Source organism: Talpa occidentalis, unplaced genomic scaffold (assembly GCF_014898055.3).
Source record: "Talpa occidentalis isolate TD23 unplaced genomic scaffold, MPIMG_talOcc4v2.1 talOcc4.5, whole genome shotgun sequence".
Classification (NCBI taxonomy): Eukaryota; Metazoa; Chordata; class Mammalia; order Eulipotyphla; family Talpidae; genus Talpa; species Talpa occidentalis.
Window position 1 is genome coordinate 64,014,045 of NW_023604861.1, and position 26,467 is coordinate 64,040,511.

Genomic DNA, 26,467 nt, shown 5'->3' on the forward strand with positions numbered 1-26,467 from the left:
ACCAATCTCACCAAATCAGAAACTCTTGCAGTAAATCAGTGTTAGGAAATCTATGGATCAGCCCACCAGGACAGCTAAATCTCAGTAACCCCTCTTTTGACTGCATTTATTAGTCAAGAAACCGACCATTAATCAACCAAGCAGTAAAGATAAAGACTGCAGTCAAGGTCTGCTGGTGGATGTCAAAATTAATGGGAAAAGCTTTATAGAAAAACAGGATATTTACATAGCTTTCAAATACAATACCTATTAATTATTTTGATGGCTTGAACAAGTATCTACAGGGCCTCCCCCGTAGGGCAGTGGTTGAGCGCTGGGTTGCGGGGCTGGGTTGCTGGGTTCCATCCCAGGCCACCGGCGAGGGTCCCACATGGCTGTCAGACCTCTGCTGCCACCCGCTGCTCCCCTCAGCAGTGTATTTCTTCGTCAGTCTGCCTGTTCTGTTCCCCGTTCTGGCTCTGATGAATTCTCTCACCCTCCCGCGCTTATGACTGTACCCAGTGCTTACGTAAATAAATAAATAAATATTAAAAAAAAAAAAGAACAAGTATCTACAAATTCTTTGACAGTCCTCCATCCAGGTGGTAGAACGTCTTTCCTCTCCCTTTGAGCGCAGCTGAACTGAATAACTGTTTTCAAATGAGTAGTGGAGGGGAGGGGGGAAATCGTGACTTCACAGTGAAAACAGCACCTTAACCTGCTGTGATCAAGGCCAAAATCACCAGTAAAAAGGGGTGTTGATGTCTTGTCCCCACTGACACGGTGTGAGGATGATGGCATATCACCTTGTTTTTTCTTGCCCCAAATCCATAACCCAAGTTTATTCATGGGAAAACATTAGACAAATCCACATTGAGGGACATCGTACAAAATATCAATACTTCACCAGGTTTTTTAAAAGTGTAATTCCATGTAAAGCAAAGAAAGACTGAAAGATGGTCAGCAATTAGAGGAGACTAAGAAGACATGATGACTAAATGCAATGTGATCTTGAAACAGAACAGGACATTAGTGGGAAACCTGTTAAATATCGGCCTAGAGTTTATTTTATTTTATTTTATTTTTTATTTTTATATTCCCCATAAAATTGCACCCCCCCCTTATTGTGACCCCAACCTCTCCTTTCCCCGCCCCCCCCATAGTGTGTCTCTGGTTCATAGTCGTTTGTTGATTTTGATTTTTTCTTTCTTATAGTTATTCTTCTTCCTGGTCCCTTATTTAGGTTTTCTAGATTCCTGTTATGAGTGAGACCATCTGGTATTTTTCTTTTTCCTTCTGGCTTATTTCGCTGAGCATGATCCCTTCCAGCTCCATCCATATTGCTGCAAATTGCATGTATTTATCTTTTTTGAATGCTGGGTAGTATTCCATTGTGTATATGTACCACATCTTCTTGATCCAGTCATCTATTGTTGGGCATCTGGGCTGTTTCCAAAGCTTAGCTATTGTAAATAGTGCTGCTATAAACACAGGGGTGCAGGTGCTCTTTGGAATTAATGTTTCTGTGACATTTGGGTAAATACCTAGGAGTGGAATTGCTGGATCATATGGAAGCTCTTTCTTTAGTAGGTTGAGGAATCTCCACACAGCTCTCCATAGTGGTTGGACCAGTTTGCACTCCCACCAACAGTGCAGGAGAGTTCCTTTTTCTCCAAAACCTCGCCAACATTTGTTGTTGCTAGTTTTTTTTAATATGTGCCATTCTCACTGGTGTAAGATGGTATCTCATGGTAGTTTTGATTTTCATTTCCCTGATTACAAGTGATGCTGAACATTTTTTCATATTTTTTTAAGCTCTTCTGCCCATTTTTTGACTGGATCATTTTCTTTGTTTTTGTGAGTCTCATCAGGTCATTGTAGATTTTTGTGATCAGTCCTTTAGCATTAGTGTTGTGTTGTGTGCAAAAATTTTTTCCCAGTCAGTGGGGTTTCTCTTTGTTTTGGTTATTGTCTCTTTTGCTGTGCAGAAGCTCTTCAATTTGATGTAGTCCCAGCTGTTTATCTTCTGTAGTTTATTTTAAAGCACTGCACTAATGTTAATTTTGTAGTTTTGATGACTAGTCCATGGTTTTATGTAAGATTAATTTTAACATTAGGGTAAGCTAGTGAGGCCTATCTAGAAATTCTTGTGCTGTCTTAATAACTTCTGCAAGTTTAAAATTATTTCAAGATAAAAAGATTAACAAAGAAAAGTTGGGGGGAAAGCCTCCATAAGCTGGAACCCCATCTATTGATACAGGTAGCATTGCTGCAGTTTAAGTGAGAGCAAAGGAGTTTTGCTTTTACATTCTGTAAAATTATGGTCTATAGAGAAGAGGTTAGTACTGTACTTTTTAAACCAAGCCCTTAGGAATCAAGCCAGGAGCAAGGGGATTCAGAGAATGCTCCTGGGGCCAGAAATGAGTCAGATCTGCAGGAAGGACAGGAAGCCCCAGAGGAAGGGAAGGGGATGAACACATACATGCAGAGGCGCACAGAAGGGGCAGCATTGACACGACATGAGGAACCTATGAAGCAGTGGACAGCACTAGGTAGAAAACTGCTTAGCCTTCAAATCTGAAAGTGTCTTTATTTTGCCTTCATTCTTTGTGAGTGTGACTGTGTGTGTGTGTGTGCGTGTGTGGCAAAATATACATAACATAAAATTCACAATTTTTAAATGTGTAGTTCAGTGGCATTAAGCACTGTAAAATGGATAAACATGCATCTTGATATGCAACCATCACCATGATCTACAGAACTCCTCATCTTCCTAAATTGAACCAACTTCCCCATTTCTTCTTTCCCCAGACCCTGGCAACTGCCATTCTATTTTCTATCTCTAAGGATATGATCACTCTAGGAACCTCATATAAATGGAATCATACAATATTTGTCTTTTTGTGACTGGTGTATTTCACTTAACGTTGTCTCTTTAAGATTCATCCATGTTACAACATGTGTCACAGTTTCCTTCCTTCCTTAATGCTGAATAATATTCTATTGTTTCTATACACCAGTTTTGTTTATCCATTCATTTGACAATGGACACTGGGTTGCTTCTACCTTTCAACAATTGTGAATAAGGCTGCTATGAATAGCACTGTACAAATATCTGTGTGAATCCCTGCTTTCATTTCCTTTGAGTATATATACCCAGTAGAAGAATCGCTGAGTCATATGATAAATCTATGGTTAGAATTGAGGAGTTGTCATACATTTTCAAAAGCGGCTGCATAATTTTCTATTTTCACCAGCAATACACGAGGACTCCACTTTTCTTCACAACCTAGACATTTGTTATGTTCTGCTTTTGTTGTTATTTTTTTAAATTGTTAATGAAATGTTTTTTTTTAAATAATAAATTTTATTTTTATATTCCCCATACAATTGCAACACCCCCCATTCTGACCCCAATCCCTCCCCTCCCGCCCCCCACCCCCCAAAAAGTGTCTCTGGTTCATAGTTTTTTGTTGATTTTGATTTTCACTTTCTTATAGTTATTCATTTTCCTGGTCCCTTATTTAAGTTTTCTAGATTCCTGCTATGAATGAGACCATCCGGTATTTTTCTTTTTCTGTCTGGCTTATTTCGCTGAGCATGATCCCTTGCAGCTCCATCCATGTTGCTGCAAATTGCATGTGTTTATCTTTTTTGAATGCTGAGTAATATTCCATGGTATATATATACCACATCTTCTTGATCCAGTCATCTATTTTGGGGCATTTGTTGTTATTTTATTGTAGCCATCCTAGTGGGTGTGAAGCAGTATGTGTTTTGATTTGCATTTCTCTCATTAGTATGTTGAGCATCTAACTGTGTGCGTAGTGGTCATGTGTATGTCTTCTTTGTAGAAATGTATTTATAAGTCCCTTGCCCATTTTTTAGCTGAGTCGTTTGAGATGTAAACATGTGTGTGTGTGTGTGTGCAAATGTTGTTGTTGTTGAGTTGTAGGGGGTCTATATACATTCTAGATATTAATTCTTACCAGTCATGATTTGCAACTAAATTTCTCCCATTCCTTTGGCTGCCTTTTCACTTTGCCTTCACTCTGAAGTGATTATTTCTCTAGTTATAAAATTTAATGATACTTCCCTCAGCACTTTGAAAATATTACTTCATTGTCTCTGGGAACTTGTTGCTACTGATGAGAAGTCAGCTGTCAGCCTAATCAATATTTCTTTCATAAATTGATATTCATTTCTGAAATTCTGTAAGATTTTTCTCTTTAGCCTAAATGTTCAAAAGTTTTACCACTTGTGTCTCATTACAGGTTATTATTATTTATCCTATTCACTACCCAAGTGTCCTTTTGACAGAGGACTTAAGACATGCTTTAATGCTGTAATATTCTCGTGTATTATTGATTCAAAACTTGTCTCTTTGACATTCTTCTCATTCTCCTTGTCTATAACTCTATAGATGTATGTTGAAACTTGCCAAAACATCTTCCAACTTAAAATACATCTTTCTGTTGTGTTCTAGGTGAATTACTCAGCATACTCTCCCAACTTGGTAAGCTTGTCTTCTCAAATGTCCAGATTAGAATTTTGTCTATTGAGTGTTTGACAATGTTTTGATATTTTGAAGATCTCTAAATGGTTATTTTTCAAACCTGTTCTTTTTCTGGTTTTGTTTATTATTTGCTTGTTTCACGTTTTCTTGTTCCTGTGGTAAAAATTATTCTTTCATTTACCTCTTTGGGAATGGCAATGTACTATTCTTAAAAGTTTGCTTCATAAATTTAATTTCATTTTGAATGAATTCACATTATGATTATTTTTGTTTATGTTCTTTCTTAGATTTTTTTGCGTTTTAGAATTGTAGTTTAATCTGAATTTATTTCCCCCCTCATTCTTTCGGTCTCTATATCTATGTGGTTTCCATTAAGCCCCACCTAATGGTTTCACAGCTGCCTCTAGCTAATTTTCTTTTTCCCAGCCCTCAGTTCATAACTAGAACTTAAAATGGCATTTTGAGGTTTCTGGTTGAATAACAATGGAGAAACCACAGGTCAAGTCACCAGGTCTGCTGGGAGTTTGGTTCACTTCCAGGTCAGGGAGCTACAGTGTGTTCTTTGGTTTCTGTTAGAACCCATGAACTCAGGGATTGATTAGTACAATTTTTCCTGCTCCCACTGTTGGAGCTAGGGAGAATAGAAGTTGGTGATAGAGGTTTGAGCCTAGATTTGTCGCTTTGGTTTTCTGTATTTAGTTTTATCTACTATTGGTAATTTTGAAGCAGCATCAAAGTTGATCAGAAGTCCTAAATAGATCCGTTATCACTTTCTCAACTGGCACACTCTAGTTCTGGCCACCACCACTTCTTGCCTAGCTCCCAGCTGGTTCCTCTGTCTCTTGCCATTCTTCCCTCCAATTCATTCTTTCCACCACAGTAAAAGCAACTGCTATAAAATAGAATTCAACTCACAATATTATGTGTCTAATGCCATTAAGTGATCTCTGTTGTCACAATCAGTAGCAGAAATAGAGTGAAATCACCAATGAGGAAAAGAAAAGGAGTTTAGCATGTTGGCTTCTATTTTCAGGCAAAGGAACAGTAATTCATGTCTGGTCATTTAAGATAGAAACATTCTCAAGAGAATGAAATGTTATTGCCTTCCTGAAAATGTATGTCCTCACTGGATTAATGTTAAAACAATAATCAGGAACTGTTTTCTAGAAGCCATATTAAATCAACACCTTCTTAGAATCTGAGAAAAAAAAATAGAAATCAAAATTTCATCTTGTTGGTAACTCCAAAAGTTAGGAAAAATAGCTACATCACAACAGAAGTCTTAACAAATATTTAACAAACATTTCCTACTTGCAAACCACTATGGAAAAAGAGGGTGTGTAAGAAAGGATCTCCTAATGTAGTATGCCAAATAACATTATCAAAAATATTTATTTGTGTAGTTGTGGAATGAATTGTGTTCCTCCAAAGATACATTGAAATCCTGACCCTCAGTATTCAGAATGTTATGTTTTTTGGAAATAGAGTGGTTGCAGATATAATAATTATTCTGAGGTAAGTTGGATTCTAAATCCAGTATGAGAAGAATAAACACAGACACAGGAAGGGAAAAATCATGTGACAAGAGGCAGAGATTGAAGTAATACAGCCCAAGCCAAGAAATGCCAATGACTGATGCCTATGACCAGACCTTAGGAAGAGGTGTGGATTCTTCCTTACAGGTTTCAAAAGCAGTGTGATCCACTATCACCTTCATTTCGGGCTTCCAGCCTCCCAAACCATGAGACAATAAATATCTGCTGTGTTAAGCCATCTAGTTTGTGGTACTTGGCTATGGCAGTCCTTGACAACTAATGTGTTATAAGCAAAATGACTTAACAGAAATAATTTCCAGCTCATGTGATCAATAGACTTGGTGGACATGAGCTAATAGGAGGGTGATTTTGATAAGTAGCGATGGCGAGAAGGAAAAGGCTTTATATTTTGGTCTTTCATGTCAAACATAATATAAAGGGTTAAGCTTAACCCATGCCCAGGGCAGCCTCTTTGGAAAATAAACTAAATGTCATCTACTTTAGTGCCTTAAACCCATTATCAGTTTTTGCGTGCTGTCAACCTGTGGTACTACTGCTTGTTAGAAATGTATTCTGAAAAACCGCTGAGCTGGCAGCTGCAGAGGCTGGAAGTCAGCAAAAAGAAACACAAAACAGTTTTGTTGAGAAAATGTCATGCAGCCAAATCACACACCAAGGCCACCCTTCCCCTCCCCGCTCATGCTGCAAGTTGCTGGAGGAAGCAGAGATAAGTTGTACAACTTGACCTTCAATTCTGCAGAATCATTTTCTAGGATAGAAATAAATCATTATAAACCTCAAGTCTTGTGCTATTTCTACAAACAATGCCTCACTCTACAGAATAAGAGATCTTTTTTGATATATATGCAACATTTCTCCTTTTTCATTAACCAGAATGTAACCAAATGTTTTTTTTCCCCTTTGCTATTGAAGAATTTTGTGTCTCCCTCTGTGCACTTCAGTACACCTGCATATCTGAAGGGCAGGGCCAGAGCTCGAGAGAAATCTGATGCATCCTTTCTGGTTTAAATCCTCTGCTCTCAATAGTCTTCTTATTTCTTTATGAATTGCTTCACAGCAGTGATTGTTTTCAGCCAACACTAATAAAGACCGGAAAAACTATTTCACACATACTTTATTACTTTCTAGCACTAGAAATGTGCGGCAGTTACATATTATTTGCTTCCAGTACCTTTAAATCACAACTATAAAAGGGGTAGGAGACCTTCATGGAGACCTTAGTGGTCAGTAGCTAATTAAAATCTCATTCTACCAAAACGGGCATGATAGTAAGGGGAAATGCGGTTTGGAATTACTGGTAATGCTTCTGACCTTATATTATGATGTTTTCACAGTGATGCTTCTAGGTTCTATTATAATTACTGACACTGCGTAGGAAGATTTCTCCAGTTGTAAATAATTTTTCAAAATTTCAGTGATCATTTGAAGGGTAGTGAGAAGGCAGATGCTCCTTTTCAAACAAATCAATCTCATATTTGGGGTTTAAATCAAAGTGACAGACTGTGATTTTCATCCTAAATCGTTCATTAACGAGTTCCATTTTCGAAATCTGGAGTGGTTTGCCCCAACATGTAGCAAATTATTTGAAATGACAAGAGTTCTTAAGCAGAGAAGCACATCGGGATACTGGGGCAGCCTCCTAACAATATACCCTCGCCTGCATCCTGGGCCAGCCCTATGTGAACCCTCACTACTCCGGGTCCGATAGTCCACAGAAGGGCAAGTTCTGCCCGAGTTCCACGGTACGCGACTCAGCTAAGGAAACATTTTCATGAGTCTCCTCTCTCAGTCCTCGGTCCACAGAAACCGTCCCCTGTTCCTCTCAAGTGCCGAGGCGATGTCTTCCGCCTCGGGGCCCGCCCCAGCCTCACTTCCTGCTTCCCTTCCGCTAGCGCCCCGGCCCTGCAGTTCCTAAGCAGCAGGCACCGCCATTCTCCGGGGGCGGCCCCCGACACAGGCCACGCCCCTCCATGGGCCGCCCCCTCCGGCTACGAAGCCCCGCCCCCTATGGCGCGACGCCGAATGCGGGCGGGGGGGCGGGGCGGTGGAGGGTGGGGGACCGCAGGATGAGGGGCGGGGGCGGGACCTGGCGGGGCGAGGTGAGGGGCGGGGACACAGAGGGGCCTCAGACTTCGGCTCGGGCCGGCGGGGCCTTCGAAGCTGGGTACCGGCGAGAGGAGCCGACCCGACCGCCCGGGTTCCCGCCACCGGGGGCCTGGCGCTCCCTTCGACCGCCGGGCGCCGGGTGCTGCAGTCGCCGGCCGAACATGGCGCCGTGGACGTTCTGGCGCTGCTGCCAGCGCAGCGTGGGCTGGGTGCCGGTGCTCTTCATCACCTTCGTGGTCGCCTGGTCCTACTACGCGTACGTGGTGGAGCTGTGCGTGTGTGAGTACCGGGCGGCGGGAGTGCGCGGGCCCCCACCGGCCTGCCCCGCTGAGGCGCCCGGGCCGCGGCGCCCGAGGCTTGGTCACCGCGGCGAGGCCTCCAGGGTTCCGGGTCCTCGCCCGCTCGCGGCTTCGCGGCCAGTGTCTGGTTGGAGAGAGGCAGGAATAGCGGCCCGGGGCGCGCTCCCCTGGCAGGTGCCTGGTTCTTTTGAAAAGGAGTGCTTGCGAGGGAGGGTCTTGAAACAGGGACGGCCGAGCCCCGTGGAAGTTGTCTGTGTGTGTGTCTCCTCTTTTTGCTTGTGCCAGTGTTTTAGAAGAAAGAAATCTGCTCCTCCTCCTCGATTGTTTTTTGTCTAAACAGCAAGAGAAGAAAAACGTGCTGCCCGCAGAGCCGGCTGCAGGGATGGGGGAGGCAGGTGGATTTTTCCGTGTATCCTGAAGGCAGCTGAGCCAAAAACAAATGAGCGCCAGCTTCTGATTTTTGGTGGGACTTGGCCCGTTTTGAAGTTCATTTATTTCACTTCTGAACGCAATTAATTCATACAAAACGAGTTAAGACGGAACTAGTGAAACTGTGTATATCCATTTTTTTCCTTGACAATTTATTATGGAGATTTATATTTCATCCTCAGATTTTGCGATCTCGTTTTAGATTTCATTACTTCCGTTTTCCTCCTTACTTCTTAGAACCCGGTTTCTCACCTGATTCCTTGAAGGTAGGGAGTAACATTGCAGTACTCTTCAGGATTTAAGATACTGGTTTGGGTAGATTGTCTTTAATATGGAAGGAAAGTGGTTATCAGTTAAAACGTTTCGGGACTTATACTATGTTTTCGGTATTGATTGTTCTGACTTAATTGTTCATAGACGTTGAGTATGCAGCAATTTTAGTCTCGAGACTCAGTCCACAGTTATCTAAGGACCGCTTTTTATTCTTTAAGAAAAAAGAGAACTATCAAGATAGACACTATCTGTAAAAAAAAAAAAAATAAAGCTATACCACTCACTTCACTTGAAAGTGGAAGAATCTCGATTAGTTACAGCTCTCAAATAAGTACATAGTTAAAACCACGTTCTTCAATGGAAGATAATGCTTTTTGGCCCAGAAGGTTTGAGGAGGGTAGGATTTTTAATGACTATTGTCAACCTTTAAGGACATTATTTTGTACTTACAGAATACTCAATTTTGAGGAAAATAATCCTTACTAGTAGACACATTTCTAAATAATAATCTGTCTCATCCTTTTAGAGATCAAAATGTTTGCCAAAATGATGTTTGAATCAAAATTGATTAAATTTAGGCATTTCTTGCTGCTACCTCCAGAAAGTGATAATGATCATAGGAATCTCATTAGCTTATGATGATACTTTATCATATTTAATGTAAAGTGATCCTTTATTTCAAAAGTTATAGCAATCCTTAGTTAATTCTGATCTAATAATGGTTTTGAAGTAAAATTTCTGAAGGAATGCTAAAAATGTGCATATACGGTGAAATTATACAGCTTAACCTATAGATAGTTTTCATGAAAAATATCAAAAAGTGATGTCAAACATGAAGGGAAGTGAGCATGAATTGAGATGTGCGGTGTGCTATTCAGGATGAGGGGATATTTCATTCATTCTCTCCTTTAATTCTCAGTATCTCTGAATGTAGGCTTCTCTGTGAATATAGGAAATGAGGCTGAGCAATATTTCCTTTGGTTAAGTCACACAGTTGTTGAATGTCTATTGAAATATGACTCACACCTTTACACTCTGCAGATAACTTTTAGTGAGCTGTGAAGGTCAGTGAAATTGTAATTGTTTAGTCCACAATGGGGAAGGGTGGGAGGAGTAAGTGGTTGCCCTTTTAGAAGATCACTTCAATTAGAGAACCAGGATTTCATTAAGTTAAAGCTATGCAACAATTAAGAGCCATTGTAGAATCTTAAAGTAGTCAATGGTAAAAGATCTTAGAGTCTATATTTAATACTTCTAAATTATCTGAGTTTAGGAAGATCTTTGAAACGTCTGCATTTTCACTGTGCTATGTAGTTGAACATCAGCTCTTACTAACTCTTACTAAAACTATCCTTTAAATTACTTACATATATTTATGTTTTCATGTTTGAAATATATTGATATATAACTATGGACACTTAAAGTGTGACAAAGTGTTGTCTTTATAACATATATAGAATTTCTTAGTTTCTGGTATTCTTTATCAAACAAAATGGGGCAGGAGGATAATAATTACATCTTTACATGTGTTTATTTGATCCTCAAAATAATCTCTATAAAGTTAAATGATTGGACCAGGGGTCTTATATCCAGTAAATGTCATAATGAGAATTGGAACTTGAGAGGTTGGCTTCAGAGTAGTTAAAATTAACTACGATGCAAGACTAACCTACCTGGTTTTCCAAATCTAAACTCAAGGTAGTTTTCACTCTTTGTCTATGACCTAATTATAGGAAAGTAATTTTCTCCTAAAAGGTAGCAGCAGAAGATTCCTAAATAAGAATGCCTTGCTCACAGTGAACATTTGAAAAAAAAATTGCTTGAGACCTGTATAACTTCCTAATTTTGTAATCCCATAGTGTTTCTCTCTCTCTCTTCATCTCTCTCTTCCTCTCTCTCTCTCTCTCTCTCTCTCTCTCTCTCTCACACACACACACACACACACACACACACAAACTCCTTTTACTGGGAATAGTAATATTGAGAACAAAACTGAGTAAGAAGTGATGCATCCAAATGACCATCTGAGGGCCTCCCCTGGTGGTGCTACAGTTGAGCACTGGGCTGCGAACCTGCCCGCAGCCTCTGCAGCGCCCGTTGGATCCGGGCCACTGGCGAGGGTCCCACGTGGCGCAACGGACCTCTCCTGCCGCCCACTGCTCCCCTCAGCAGTGTGTTTCTTCATCAGTTGATCTGTCTGTTCTGCTCCCCGCTCTGGCTCTGATGAATTCTCTCACCCTTCTGCGCTTCTGGCTGTACCCAGTGCTTGTATAAATAAATAAAATAAATCTTAAAAAAAATACATATATATGCACAATATCAAATATGTATTTAAAAAACAAACAAAAAAAATGATCAGCTAAGATGTTCCTCTCACAGAGGTGATAAACAGAAAAATAAAGTTAAAATTATTAGTAATAATAGTCCTTGATTTTAAATTAAACTGAAATTCACCTTCAGTTTCTCCCAAGGCTGATAGTTAAACATTTGAATTTCATTAGGGATGGACTAACTTTTCCTTTTTGGTCAATTACTTTTGAGGAAAGTGTTAATTTGAGTTCCCAGGATTATGTCAGAACTTCTTATTCAGGTCATTTAGGGCTATTAGTGATAGAAATGTACCTCTTACTTGACATATAAAGAGCCTTAGAGCTTAGACAGTTTTTTGAAGATGATCTAATTTAGTCCTTTTGTTTTACTTCTGAGAAAACTGTTGCCTGAAAGAGTGGTTTGGTTTGTCCAAAGATGGATAATCTTGTATCTTTCTTCATAGAAAAACTTGTGGAGAACTGTAACCTCAAATATTTATAAACTTCCTTTAGCTTCATAATTTCTTCAAATTTAGAGTGAGATAAAATAGTTTAAACATCAGTCACTGTCACAACACTTTTTTAAAATCTATTTTTTTCTTACAATGTTTGCTTTCTTTTCTCAGGTGTAGTACTCCTAGAATTTCTACTACCAACTCAACTGGGCACTATCACCATAGTCCCTTGTGCTCTTCCCACCCTCATTTTGATCCCTTTTTCTCCTCCCCTGCAGAATATCTCTAATTTATAGTTGATGGTTTATTTTTGTTTTGTTGTGGGTTTTTTTGGTGGTTGTTATTTTTTCTTGTGCCCCTATATTCCTCCTATAAGTGAAACCATCCAGTATTTTTCTTTTTCCTTCTGACTTATTTCACTGAGCATAATCCCTTCAAACTTCATCCATGTTGCTGTGAATGGCATTAGTTTATTTTTTTTGATTGCTGAATACTATCACAACACCTTTGAGTCAAGAATGTTGATTTCCAAGGAACTAGCTTCTGATTTTATTGATTTTTTTTCTTTTTGTTTGTTTGTTTTCTATTTCATTGTTTTCTTCTTTTACTTTGTACTTCATTCTTTTTCTAGTTTCTTAATGTGGTAGCTGAAATCATTGATTTGAACACTTAGTTTAGTCTACAAATTTTTCTCTAAACACTACTGTATTTACATCCCATCAATTTTAATGTTATATTTTCATTTTCAGTCAATTAAAATTATTCCCTAATTTCATTTTTGACCCATGTTTTACTTTAAAACTATGTCATTTAATTTGCAGCTATTGGGGAGGTTTTCCAGGTATTGTTACTGATTTTATTTCTAATAAAAAGGTCAGAGAACATCCCCTTTTTGAGTCCTTTAAAATGTATTTACATTTGTTTCATGACTCAGAAAGTGATCTGTCTAGGAAGTGTTCATGTGTACTTGAGAAAAATTTATTATGTATCCAGCAGTATATTATGCTGTTTGTTGCTGGGTAGAGTATTTCATTATGTCATAAAGCTCCATAAATGTCAGTAAGACAAGTTGGTTCATAGTGATAAGTGTTTTATGTTTCTTGACAATTTTCTAATCAATTAGTGAGAGAGTTATGGCTATAACTGTGGATTTGTCTATCCTTGTAGTTCTGTCAGTTTTTCTGTTTCATGTATTTTGCAGGTCTGTATTCAGGTACATGAAATGTTGAGGATTGTTGTATCTTCCTGATGAATTGACACTTCATCAAAGGTCATGAAATGTTTCTTATTCTTGGTGGTACTTTTTTGCTTTGAAATCTACTTTGTGAGATAGTAATGTCTCTTTTTGGTTAGTGTTAGCATGTTATGTCTTCATTTGACCTTTTACCTAACTTCTTTATGTGTTTTTGATAAGTAACATATAGCTAGGTCTTACTTTTTTACTAATTTGAAAATCCCTGTCCTTTTTTTCTAAATTGAATTATAATTGACATATAACTTTAGTTTTAGGTGTATCCATGGTGATTCAATATATGGGTCTGTTGCAAAATGATTACCACAATAAATCTAAGTAACACCTATCACCACACAATTACCATTTTTTACCCTTATGATGAGAACTTTTAACATTTGCCTGTTAGCAACTCACAAATATACAATACAGTATTATTAATTATAGTCACCATGCTATATACTTTCTGCCTTTTAAATAAGGTGTTTTGACCTCATTTAAAAGTGATAATTGATATTTCTATCATTTTTTAAAATCTGTCTTGCATGTTCTTTGTTCCCTTTTCCTCTTGCTTTTTAATCAATTTTTAAGTGATTTTTAAATTTTGAAATTATTTTATGATTCAGTTTTCTCTTTGTTGGTTTTTTAGCTGTAATGCTGTTATTTGTCTATTATCTCCCTTAGAATTTATAGTATGCATCGTTAACTTGTTATCTATAAGTGATAAACTAACTTACCTGTAGTACCTTATGAAAGCATTCTTCCATTTCTTCACTTCCAACTTTTATGCTGTTATCATGCATTTTATATGATACGAATCTTATACTATATTGTCATTTTGTTTAAACCAGCTGTTATCTCTTTAAAGGTTTAAATAAGAAAACAAACCATATATATTTACCCATGTAGTTACCATTTCTGGTATTCTTCATTCATTTCATTGGATACCATATTTTCATCTGGTATCATTTTCTTCTGAGGGTTTTCTTTAACATTTATTGTAATACGAGTCATTTGGTTGAATTATTTCAGATTTTGTATGTCTTTAAAGTTTTTCTTTTGAAAATACAACAATTTTATCAAGATATAATTTATAGGTGATAAAATTCATTCATTTAAGTAATGCAATAATTTTTAGTAAACTTAGGCCAAGTTGTGCAATCACGAAAACTTTCTGTCAGCCTACTCTGATCACTTGTGGCCAATTATGGGTAATTCCTATTTCTACCCCCAACCCATTTTTACTGGAGTTTTAATAGTTTCATTTAAGAATATATTTCTAGGGCCTCCCTGGTGGCGCAGCGGTTGAGCGCTGGGTTGCGAGGCTGCCCACAGCCTCTGCAGCGCCAGTTCGATCCCGCAAAAAAGAATGTATTTCTAGTAATTTCAAGTCATTTGTGTGTTGAATTAAAATATAAACACTATGTACTTCATTATATCATTTATTTATGTATTTGAAAATGCCTGCTTAAAAGGTTTATGTTTTGATTGGGTCTGATTCATCTTTGTATCCACTAAAGAGTCTAGTTACTTTCAATTTGTTGAATAAAATCATTATTGTAAATTCATTTGAATCATGCTTTTGTATGTTAGAACAAAGAGAATGATAATTAAATTATAATTATCAAATATATTTCAGGAGTCATTGGGGTTAAAGACTACTTGATGTTACTTATTTCTGCAGTCTTTGTTTGGGATTATGAAAGTAGTTCTTTGAAATTATGCTGGTATTGTTATAAAAAGAAACTGCCTCCCTTAATCTTATCCTCAATGGTTGGCAAATTTATAGGAAAAGATAAGATGCTAACTAGGGCCTCCCTGGTGGTGCAAGGGGTTAAGACGCAACCTTTGAAGCTGTCTGCAGCCACTGCAACACGAATTCGATCCCTGGCCAGGGAGCTACCCACATGGTGCAGCAGACCTCTCCTGACTCGCCTGCTTCTCCCCTCAGCAGTGTATTTCAATCAATCTGCCTGTTCTGTTCCCCACTCTGTCTCTGGTGAATCCTCTCACCCCCCGCACCTCTGGCCTGTACCCCAGTTCTTGTATACATAAATAAATAAATCTTTAAATAAAAAAGATGCGAACTAGATTTTTTAAAGTCTTTTAATCAATTTTGTCATCAGATGCTGGGCTTTAGTAATTTTTTATGTTACTTACCTTTTCAGAGCTATAATGCCCCACTGGACTCTTTATTTGCATTCTACAGTTATTCCGAACCCCACCCACCTTTTTTTCCGTTGGTTTTTTTTTTTTTTTTTTTTCATATGACTTCTAGTTAGTTAATCTGTCCTGGTTAGGTTTCTGTTGATACCAGAAAGCAAACCCAAATGAACAAAAACAGCTTTATGTTTTCTTCCATGTAAACTCAACCTTTCTGCTTTCTTATAGGCTACAAAATAAGTAAGGAAAATGTGCTGGACAATCTAGAAACCAAGTCAGAGTACTTGAAAGAAGAATGTTATGGCCTGGTCATACAAATGAAACTTTCCTTTTCCTCTAGCCACTTCCACTTTATGGCAAGGAAGACATAACATGTTGAACTTGGGACTAATAACTGTCTACGTGACTTGTCTGCTTAGATATCTATTAGGTATCTCAGACTTAACATGTCTAAAGCAAAACTCTTGAGGTTACTTTTTTTCTTACCTCTCTCCTGAACCTACTCTTCCTATGCTAGTTAGTAAATGACAGCTTCATCCTTACAGTTCCTTGGATGAAAAATTCCAAATCCAATTAATTACCAAATCCTGTCATTAGTATACCAAAATCTGGCTGCTGCTTACCACCACTGCAGCTGTTTTTGTTCAAACCGGCATTAGCTCTGCTTTGTACAGTAGATTGAAAACCATGGCCATGATAATTTGTGCCTCCTGTCTTCAAGAGGTGCAGTCTGTTTACCTAGCCTGTGAATCCGGGCTGACCTAGTACTTGCTCTGGCCTGTAGAATGTGGTAGAAGTACTGTGTGAGATTTGGAGCCCTGGCCTCAAGACAGCATGCATCTTTTTCCTTATCTATTTTGAAACATTCTGGTTACCATGTGAGGGAGTTCAGTATTAGAGCACATGAAAAGAGAGACCCAGCCAAGATCAGCCAAGATGAGCTAGGTGCCCAAATCCCAAATGCGTGAGTGAGGCCATCTTAGACTCTCCTGCCCCAACAGAGCTGCCAGTTAAGTGCAGCTAGTAAAAAAAAAAAAAAAAAACTCATCTGATTATAGTCCAAACTGCTGACCATACAACTGCCACACTGGCTTCCTTGCTATATTTAAAACTTACTGAATGATCTTCAAAAATTATTTAACCTCTTTGAACATGTTCCCATGCCATAATATGGGATCATAATGATTATCTTATAAAATAATGTAAAATTCTTAGCAGAGTAGTATGCTTTCAAATTTATTGGGAGTGAAGAAAAGATTTAAATAGCCACACTGTACTTTTTATTGCTTTCCCTTTTTTGTTGGGAGTTGATTATTTTGTTCTTATAGCTAATGTTCTTTCTTTCCCCTACCCCAATACACACTCTTTAGTGAGTGAAGGAACATATTCTCAGTATTAAAAAAAAAAATCTTAATTGACTGTATTTGAAGATCATGTGTTTTGAAAATCAAAACATGCACCTATTTTGCTGGTAGGTCTGGAACTATGTGTATTAAGAGTTTGTTGCATCATCAATATGGGATTTTGTGAACTTAGTACCTTGCACTATTTCTTTAAGCACATAAGCAACATAGATTTAGGTATTACTAAAATATGTTGCATGTATTCTTACACAGATAGGTAGCTACAAAAAGATATAGGCATCCTTTCATTCATTGCGGCATGATCTGTAATAGCCAAGTTGTCAAACAACCTAATAATAATAATAAAAAAACTGAAATAGTAGGTGATTATAGAGAATAGATTTCTCTAAGAGGATGATGTAGTGGGCAGGAGTCTAGGTTAGCTCAGAATGGGTTGTGGAGCAATCCACAGAGACTGAGAGGTTAGAAGCAAAGCACAGTTTTATAAAAGTACTTTCCAAGGGAGAAAGGGCAGAAGTCAAGCAAGCTGTCTACAGAAGTTAGCAGCTGGAATCTAGCTTATTTATTCCTTTGCTTTGTGGTTTCTTTTTGCTCACTTACGAAGTACTGGTTTAACAAGTGCTGGGTACATGAATTTTTTGTTAAGACTGTGGCACAGGAAATGTTGCAGATAGTTAGGGTGTTGATGGTGCTGATGGGGGCAACTAGCCCTCAGGACCCAGTTTTACTTAATCTCGTCAGTAGAGATCTATAATCTAGATGTTATTTTTTTAAATAAATTTTGAGGTATTTCTGTTCTCTTTTTTTCTCTGCCAAGTGCTTCATTGTGCTACTAATGAGAATTTTTGCCCACCCAGTTGGAATAACAGGAGGAGTAAATTTTAACATACTAATTGAACAAAATATAAAAACAAAGATGAATTTATTAAATGTGAAGTTTTCAGGAAGTTTTTTAAACTATTTGTATGGAAAGGATACCATCAGCACCTGAAGGCACTAATAGCAATATCTCAAATTGTAAATAGTGTCTGTAACTGGTGTGAAATCATACTGATTTTTTTTTTCTTCCTGATATTTATGATTCCCATTTTTTTCTATGGATAACTGGTATACTTTTTATATGTATAAATGAATTCCAGACCCAGTAGTTTTTTCTTTTTCCTTAACCCTTCGTAAGTTGCTCCTAAAGGTCATATGGAAAAGTGAATAAGAAAGAACAATCAGGAAATCCCTGAAAATTAAAATAAGGAAAGAAAAAAGGGATAAGGAAGGCATGTGCCACCAGATTTTTAAATATTTGTTATCAAACTTTTTCATTCTCTTACATTGTTTATTTTTGCACAGTTTTTGATTTCCCCCGTCAGGTGTAGTCCCTGTGAATCTTCTACCTCTATATCACCCATGAACCATTACATAGACCTTTTTACACTGCCCTCCCCTGTTTTGATCCCTCTCCTCCCCCTTATCTGTTATATACCTCAGATCTATAATTTGCTGGCAATTTTTTTCTTTTTTTTTGACACTTTATTCAGTTCCCCTATATTCCTCCTATAAGTGATACTGTACAATATTTTTCTTTTTCCTTCTGGCTTATTTCACTGAGCATAATCCCTTCCAGCTTCATCCATGCTGTTGTGAATGGCATGAGTTTATTTTTTTTTTGATTGCTGAGTAATATTCCATTGCATATAGAGACCACATCTTCTTGATCCAGTCATCTATTTTGGGGCATTTAGGTTGTTTCCATATCTTAGCTATTATAAATAGTGCTACAATAAAGAGGTTTCCTTTTGAATTAATGTTTTTGTGTCCCTTGGGTGAATTCCTAGGAGTGGACTTGATGGGTCATATGGTAGATCCATTTTTAGTAATTTGAGGATCCTCCACACAGCTTTCTATAGTGGTTGGTCCAGTTTGCATTCCATCAGCATTGTGAGAAGGTTCCTTTTTCTCCACATCCTTGCCAGCATTTGTTGTTGCAAATTTTTTTTTTTTTAATATGGGCCCTTCTTACATATGTGAGGTGGTATCTCATTGTGGTTTTGATTTGCATTTTCTTGATTATAAGTGATGAACATTTTTTCATATGCTTGTTGGCTATTTGCATTTCCTCTTTGGAAAAGTGTCTTTTTAGTTCTTCTGCCCATTTTTTGACTGAGTTTGTTTTTATTGAGTTGTGTAAGCTCCTTGTATGTCTTTGATATCAGTACCTTATTAGTTATATAGAGTGCAGATATTTTCTTCCAATCTGTAGGGTGTCTCTTCACTTTGGTTATTGTCTCTTTTGCTGTGCAGAAGCTTTTTAATTTGATGTAGCCCCAGTTGTTTGTTTTCCTTCATTTTCTTTGCTCCTGGGAATAAGTCCTTAAAGATGTTTCTGAAGGGCCTCCCTGGTGGTGCAAGGGTTTAAAGCGCAGCACTGTGAAGCTATCCATAGCCTCTGCAGCACAAGTTCAATCCCTGGCCAGGGAGCTACCCACATGGCACAGCAGACCTCTCCTGTCTCACCCACTGCTCCCCTCAGCAGTGTATTTCAGTAGATCTACCTGTTCTGCCCCCCATTCTGTCTCTGGTGAATCCTCTCACCCCCTACATCTCTGGCCTGTACCCCAGTTCTTGTATGCATAAATAAGTAAATCTTTAAAAAAAAAAAAAAAAAAGATGTCTCTGAGATGTATGAGATGTATGCCATGAAGTGTTTTGCCTGTGTTTTCTTCTATATATTTTATGATTTCAGGTATTACAATCAAGCCCTTTATCCATTTTGAGTTGGTATAGTATGAGGTTGTAGTCTAGTTTCATTCTTTTGCATATAGCAATCCAGTTTTCCCAGCATCATTTATTTATTTATTTTAAAGATTTATTTATACAAGAACCGGGGTACAGGCCAGATGGGCGGGAGAGTGAGAAGATTCACCAGAGACAGAGCAGGGAACAGAACAGGCAGACTGAGGAAATACGCTGCTGAGGGGAGCAGGGGGCGCAACCAGAGAGGTCTGCCACGCCATGTGGGACCCTTTCCGGCTGGCTGGCCAGGATCGAACCTGCACTGCAGAGGCTGTGGACAGCTTTACAGCATGGCGCTCAACCACCTGCACCACCAGGGGAGGCCCGCCAGCACCATTTATTGATGAGACCTCTCCTATTCCAGTGCACATACTTTGCTCCTTTGTCATAGATTAGTTGACCATATACATGTGGCTTTATTTCTGGGTTTTCAGTTCAATTCCATTGGTCTGTATGTCTGTTTTTGTTTCAGTACTATGCTATTTTAATTATTATGAAGTACCACCAGATTTAAACCTCAAAGCCACTATAATTAAAACTGTGAAGGCAGTGGGGGAGGCTATATGAGAATTCTATCTACTCTCAATTTTTTGCTGTGAACCTAAAACTGCTCAAAAAAGTCTATTGTAAAAATAATTGTATGGTATGGTACATGGATAGACATATTGGTTAACAGGACAGAACAGAGTGCTCAAATTTTATCAGTAACTGTAGAAATTTAGAATATGATAAAAGTAGCATCTTAAAGAGTAAAAGGTGAAATAACTGGAAAGTTGATTTGGTAAGAGATAAAATTGGGTCCATACCTCACACTATATTCTGTGATAAACTATAAACGAGTAAAAATTTATTTTTTCTTTTTATATTTTAAACTTTATATTTGAAAATCCTTTTTAAGTTTTGTGAAAAATAGTACAAAGATTTTCATATATCCTTCATCAGAGTCTCTGTTATGATTTGCTAGATGTGCTTTGTCATTTATTCAGTCTCTCTGATGTTTGAGCATAAGTTGCAGAGGTAATGTCCTTTTACCTATAGATACCTCAGTTTATTTCCTAAGAACAATAATGCCTTAGTCTGTTCAGGCTTCTATAAGAGAATGCCATAGGCTAGATGTTTATAAACAAAAGTTTATTTTCACAGTTCTAGAATCTGGGAAGTACAAAATCAAGGTGTCAGCAGATTTGGTATCTAGTGAGGGGCCCAATTCCTGCCTTACAAATGGCAGAGTTTTCACAGAATCCTCCCATGGTGGAAGGAGTGAGTTGTCTCTCTGATGTGGGTCTCTTTTATTAAGGACACTAATCCTCTTAATGAGGGCATCACCCTCAAAGGCTTTACCTCCAGATACCATCACCATCACATTTGGTGTTAGGATTTATTTTTAAATATTTATTTATTTATGCATACAGGAACTGGGGTACAGGCCAGAGATGTGAGGGGTAAGAGGATTCGCCAGAGACAGAGTGGGGAACAGAACAGGCAGATTGACTGAAACCCACTTTGAGGGGAGCAGCGGGCGAATCAGGAGAGGTCTCTGCGCCATGTGGGCAGCTCCCTGGCCCGCCGGGGATCGAACTTGTGCTGCAGAGGTTGTGGACAGCTTCCTAGGTTGCATCTTAACCCCCTACGCCACCAGGGAGGCCCCTTGGTGTTAGGATTTAACGTGAATATTGAGAGGACATTGAGGCTATGGTGAAGGACATTGGCTTACATATTCAATATTGTTATTAAAATCAGGACATTAACATTGATAAATTATGTCTCTAATCAGTAAGCATTATTCCACTTCACCAGTTGTCCCGCTAATCCCTTGTTGTGCTCCACAACCCAGCATAGCATCACACATAGCAATTAGTTGTCATATCTCTTTACTGTCCTCTTATCGGAAGCATTCTTCAATCTTACTTTGTCTTTAATGGCATTTTTAAAGATTATGGGCTTGTTTTGTACATCTTAGATTTATGTGATATTTCTTCATGATTAGATTCAGAGTATGTATTTTTACCAGGGATACCACAAAAGTGATGCTGTGACATTGATTGTACCTTTTGGGGGACTACTACTTTGAACATCATTTAACATGGTATCTGTCAAGTTTCCGCATTCTGTCAAGATACAGTTTTTCTTTGTAATTAATAGCTATGATTGTAGACTCAGATATATCACACAGATATCCCTTCAAGGAAGGACTTGCTGTTCAACTGTGACAAATGAAGTGAGCAGACATCTTCCAGCGGTGAGCTCTTTTAGTGTCATTGGCCTTACTAGCCTATATCCAGTGCCTGAAAGAGAAGGGGCCAAACTGCTTCTGAGTTCCCTGCTACTGGCCAAGGCTTTGATAGGTCTGCATTGCAGTTCAACTTCTCCTTCTGCCATTATCTGCTCCCTCCCGCTTCCTTTCACATAAGTTGGCCACTAGTAAATATCTTATATTCATATTACTGCATACGATTCCAGAGAATCCAACCTTAGATCATTTCTTTATGGGGAAATACCTTGAGACTATAAATCTGTACCTGATTACATGCACTTATTTTTTTACATCTACTGAGGATTCTTGCTTGTAACAATTGTTATTGTGTTTATTGTCAAATAGTGATTTTTCCAATTCCATGATTTCTTGTACATTTAATAGAATTCTACTGAAAGATTTTCCCTCCTCTCCATTAGTTCTTTCACAGTAGCATGCACACATTCTATTTCATGTGTTATAGCCTATCATTTATTTTATCTTGCAAATTGTGTGATTTGGTCATAGAAGCACTTTCAGTTTGTTTTCTGTGTCCTTTTGTGTGTCTCCATCATTTTGAATACTTCTTACATTCTGGCACCACAAACTTTTTCAGTCTGATCTGGTAACTTTTCTTGTCTCTGAGATCTGCCATTTCAAAAAGTACTCTATCTATATGTAAAAAATAAAAATATTAAAGTACTACAAGAAAACAGGTATGGGTAAGCTTATAATCAGTAAGAGAGGAAAGCCCAACAGAAAAAGTGACATAAACAGTTCACAGGAAAAAAAAGAGAATAGCTCACAAACATATGGGCCTTCACTTACAAAAAAATGTCAAGTAAAATTACCCTGTGACTCCAAAAGTTTGAAAACACTTCATTGGTTAGACCAGAAGTAGGCAGGTTCTTGCTTCACTGACAGGCGTGTAATATGATATAACCTTACCCTATAACAGGATTTCAGGAAAAGATTTTCTTTTGGTTTAGTAATCCCACTATTAGGAATATACCCTAAAGACAAACTTCCACAAATAAATAACATGCATAAAGTTATCATTACCACAGAAGACTGGAACAGCAGAAGATTGGAGTCAATCCAAACATCTATGTATAAAAGCCTGATTGTATTACTAAAACACACACAATGGAATACTGTGCAGTGCTTAAAAAAACAAACGATTGGCTGTATACTAATGTGTAGTGGCTCCTAGGGTATGCTAAGTCACAAAAAATAAAGTGTAGGCAAGGATATATGAAGGACGAAATTAGAAATACATACTTGCTTATTTTGCTAAATGAAATAGAAGGTTAAAACAAACACTAATAAAAATGATTACCTGACGTGAGTGAATGAAAAATGAGAACCCTGAGTATCTTTTAATATAATTTGTGACTGTTAAACCATTTGTATTTTTTACATATCCAAAAAATAAAGCACAGGGGAGAAACTATAACATTTGAAATCATGAATTAATTTTATATAAAATTGGTATTATAACTACACAGAGAGAGGAAAGAATTATTTCAAGTGCCTTTGACTATAGTAGTTGTAAGTGGGATATAGTCTGAAGCCAAAACAAAAAAGAAAAAGACTGCAAAGAAATCTTAAACTAGTATGGAGGGGGTTGGTTTTTTTTTTTGGTTTTTTTTTTTTTGAAGATTATTTGTACAAGCACTGGGTACAGTGGGAAGCGCGGGAGGGTGAGAGAATTCACCAGAGCCAGAGTGGGGAGCAGAATAGGCAGAAGGACCGAAGTACACTGCTGAGGGGAGCAGCGGGTGGCAGGAGAGGTCTACGCGCCATGTGGGACCCTCGCCCTGCAGCTGGGGATCGAACTGGCGCTGCAGAGGCTGCAGGCAGCTTCGCAACCCAGCGCTCAACCACTGCACCACCGTGGAAGCTCAGTATGCAGTTTTTAAAATATCTTACATACCTTTTAGAATAAACTTAAGTGAATAAATTAGAAACTAAAATTTTCTTTGTAAAAACAAAAAGATACAAATATGCCAAGTAAATTAAGAAAAAGCCATAGAATCTTCTGGAATTGGAAATTAACTCTGAAGTAAATCTAATTGTATAATATTCCTTTGTCAAACCAAAGGACCTAAAAAGCAATAAAACTCTGTAGTTCTTAGGACTTCTAGTATTCAAAGCTTGGTGGGGTTTTTTTGTTTTTTTAAGATTTATTTATTTATTTATATAAGAACTGGGGTACAGGCCAGATGCACGGGAGGGTGAGAGGATTCACCAGAGACAGAGCGGGGAGCAGAACAGGCAGACTGAGGAAATACACTGCTGAGGGGAGCAGCGGGTGAGGCAAGAGAGGTCTGCCACACCATGTGGGACCCTTGCTGGCCAGCCGGGATCAAAAAGGCACTGCAGAGGCTGCAGACAGCTTCACAGCGCTGCGCTCAACCACCTGTGCCACCAGGGAAGGTCCTCAAAGTTTGGTTTCTAAACAGGGTGAATAGGAACACCAGAGACACACTACGGGTGGAAGGCAGGAAGGATTAGGGTCAAAATAAAGGAGGGTGCAATTGTATGGGGAGTATAACCAAAATGAAAATGCGTACATTGTGCAAAAATGAAAAAAATGATGTAAGAATTATATAAAATAGCCTATTAAAAAAAAAAAGGGAACAAATGCCTCTTGGAAGAAAGTCCATTTTCAGGCCTGGTGATGGAAAAGTGAGCTTGGAATGGCTTATGCTAAAAGGATGTGTTCAAAGACTAATGGGGATGAAAGAGAATATAGTTGAAAGAGGTATTGTTAGCTAAAGATTTAAACTTAAGAAATGAATATAGTTGACAAGACATTGAATAAATAAATCCACAAATTTCCTTCTTGGTATTCAAAAACTAATTCATTTGCTGATGGTGGAGTTGAATTTATATCATTTTACCCTGAAAATGGGTAATTAAAGGGACATAATTAACTTTTTGTGCTATTTTAGAATCACTCTTAGTCAACCTCAGTTGAGGGAAAGCTCTTTACAGAAGAATGCCAGCTTAAAAATGTAGGAATAGATAGTCAAGGCTTTTTAATGGTGATCATCTAATTCTATGAAATTGTTGATTCAGGCAAGGATTATCAGTTGCTGCTAAGACCATGAGGTGAAAAGGTTTGGGGAAAGAAACTATTCACATACTCCTAAGATTTTACACCACAAAAATTTCGTGATTGTCAAAGGGAAAATGTACCTTTACAAAGAAGTAAAATTGATCTGCTGGTCACCACCTTACCTATATATAGTGCCACTAATAGGGACAAACCTAATAATGTCTTTCTTGAGGTGATAGACTATATTGTTGTTTAACCTATCCTCCCTCCACCCCCCACTCCACGAATTACACTCAAGCCTTTAGACTTTGATTAGAATTATAGGAAGAAGAGGTTGGGGGAGAGGAAATTAATGGCACCAAAAAGAAACAAATACAGAATGTAGCACATGTCATAGGATATCTGACCCGGTCTCTTCAAAAAGTCACTGTCTTATGGAATCTGGGAAGACATTGGTAATAGTGTTACTTTTGAGTCTCACCAAATCCCTGAATAAAGCAGAACAGCTTGATTAATATCTACGATAAAACCAATTTGCTAAAGAATAAGACTGAGCTTTAGAAAACCATATGGTCACAGATATCAACTTAAACACTGATATGACATTAAATATGTGTTTTCTTATACCTAGGTAAATGAGGATTACAGCAAGAAAGAATATAGTTTGTCATGGGTACAGATACAGATATATACTCTTACAAAGTACAGTAAAATTATTGAGAATTTGCCGGGGACCAGCCTCCGGCAAAATGCCATGTCAGGGGTTCCTGAAAGGATGAGACAGCCTCGGCGACTTGTAAGGAGCTGAAACTTAAGGGCTGAGGGGAAGGGGATGAGGTAGAATGAGGAGACACCCGACACTTGGTGAGGTGTTAGTATCTTCTGCTGAGAAACTCAGCAGGTCTTTATTTATTCATTATTAGTAATAAAAAAAAAATACATGATCATGTGTAAAGCAGAAACAATTAGTGTATTATATTCCCATAGACTACTGGCTCCTACAGGTCCCAGCTAGACGGTAGCCTTCAAGGTTAATAGATAAAAAAACCAAACCTAACACTAAAACTTATTATTTCAGCTAGACAATTACCTAAGACAGTGGATAGCCACCAGTACATCCCTATCAGCTAAAGCCTAAGCATCAAAAGACTATTCTATTCATATGACCTTCAGCCGGAGACCAGCTGCTGCTCAGCTATCAGAACTTTTTCTACCTACAAACTTCTTAACACAGTTAACTTCATTTAAAAACTTTCCTAAGAAACGTCTAAATAAAAAGGAAACTTCTAAAAAACAAAAGAAGGATTTACTATAATTGTTATGCTAGATTGCTTGTCAGATATATACAATAAATTGTCTCCCATTGTTAATTGGGCCGAATTGTGTAGTAACTAATTTCTTTTTTTTTTTTTTTTTTTAAAAAGATTTATTTATTTATTTATTTATTTATACAAGCACTGGGTACAATCAGAAGCGCGGGAGGGTGAGAGAATTCACCAGAGCCAGAGCAGAGAGCAGAACAGGCATAAGGACTGAAGTACACTGCTGAGGGGAGCAGCGGGCGGCAGGAGAGGTCTGCGCGCCATGTGGGACCCTCCTCCGGTGGCCGGGGAGCAGCCGGGGATCGAACCACGCTGCAGAGGCTGCGGGCAGCTTCGCAACCCAGCGCTCAACAGCTGCGCCACCGGGGAGGCCCCTAAACA

General features: G+C 38.2%; 1 protein-coding gene across 3 annotated transcripts in view; it reads left to right on the plus strand.

Annotated features, from left to right (window-relative positions):
- The first annotated feature begins 8,265 nt into the window (after window positions 1-8,265).
- Window positions 8,266-26,467, plus strand: part of ZDHHC20 (zinc finger DHHC-type palmitoyltransferase 20) — a 76,570-nt gene continuing 58,368 nt past the window's right edge. For 2 of the 3 annotated variants that reach the window (XM_037527343.2, XM_037527344.2), the window contains exon 1: window positions 8,268-8,436. In XM_037527343.2, the coding sequence (XP_037383240.1) occupies window positions 8,319-8,436 (118 nt within the window). In that variant the 5' untranslated portion in view covers window positions 8,268-8,318. Of the gene's footprint in view, window positions 8,437-26,467 lie in introns of all 3 variants that reach the window. The other variant, XM_037527345.2, reaches the window with a different exon arrangement.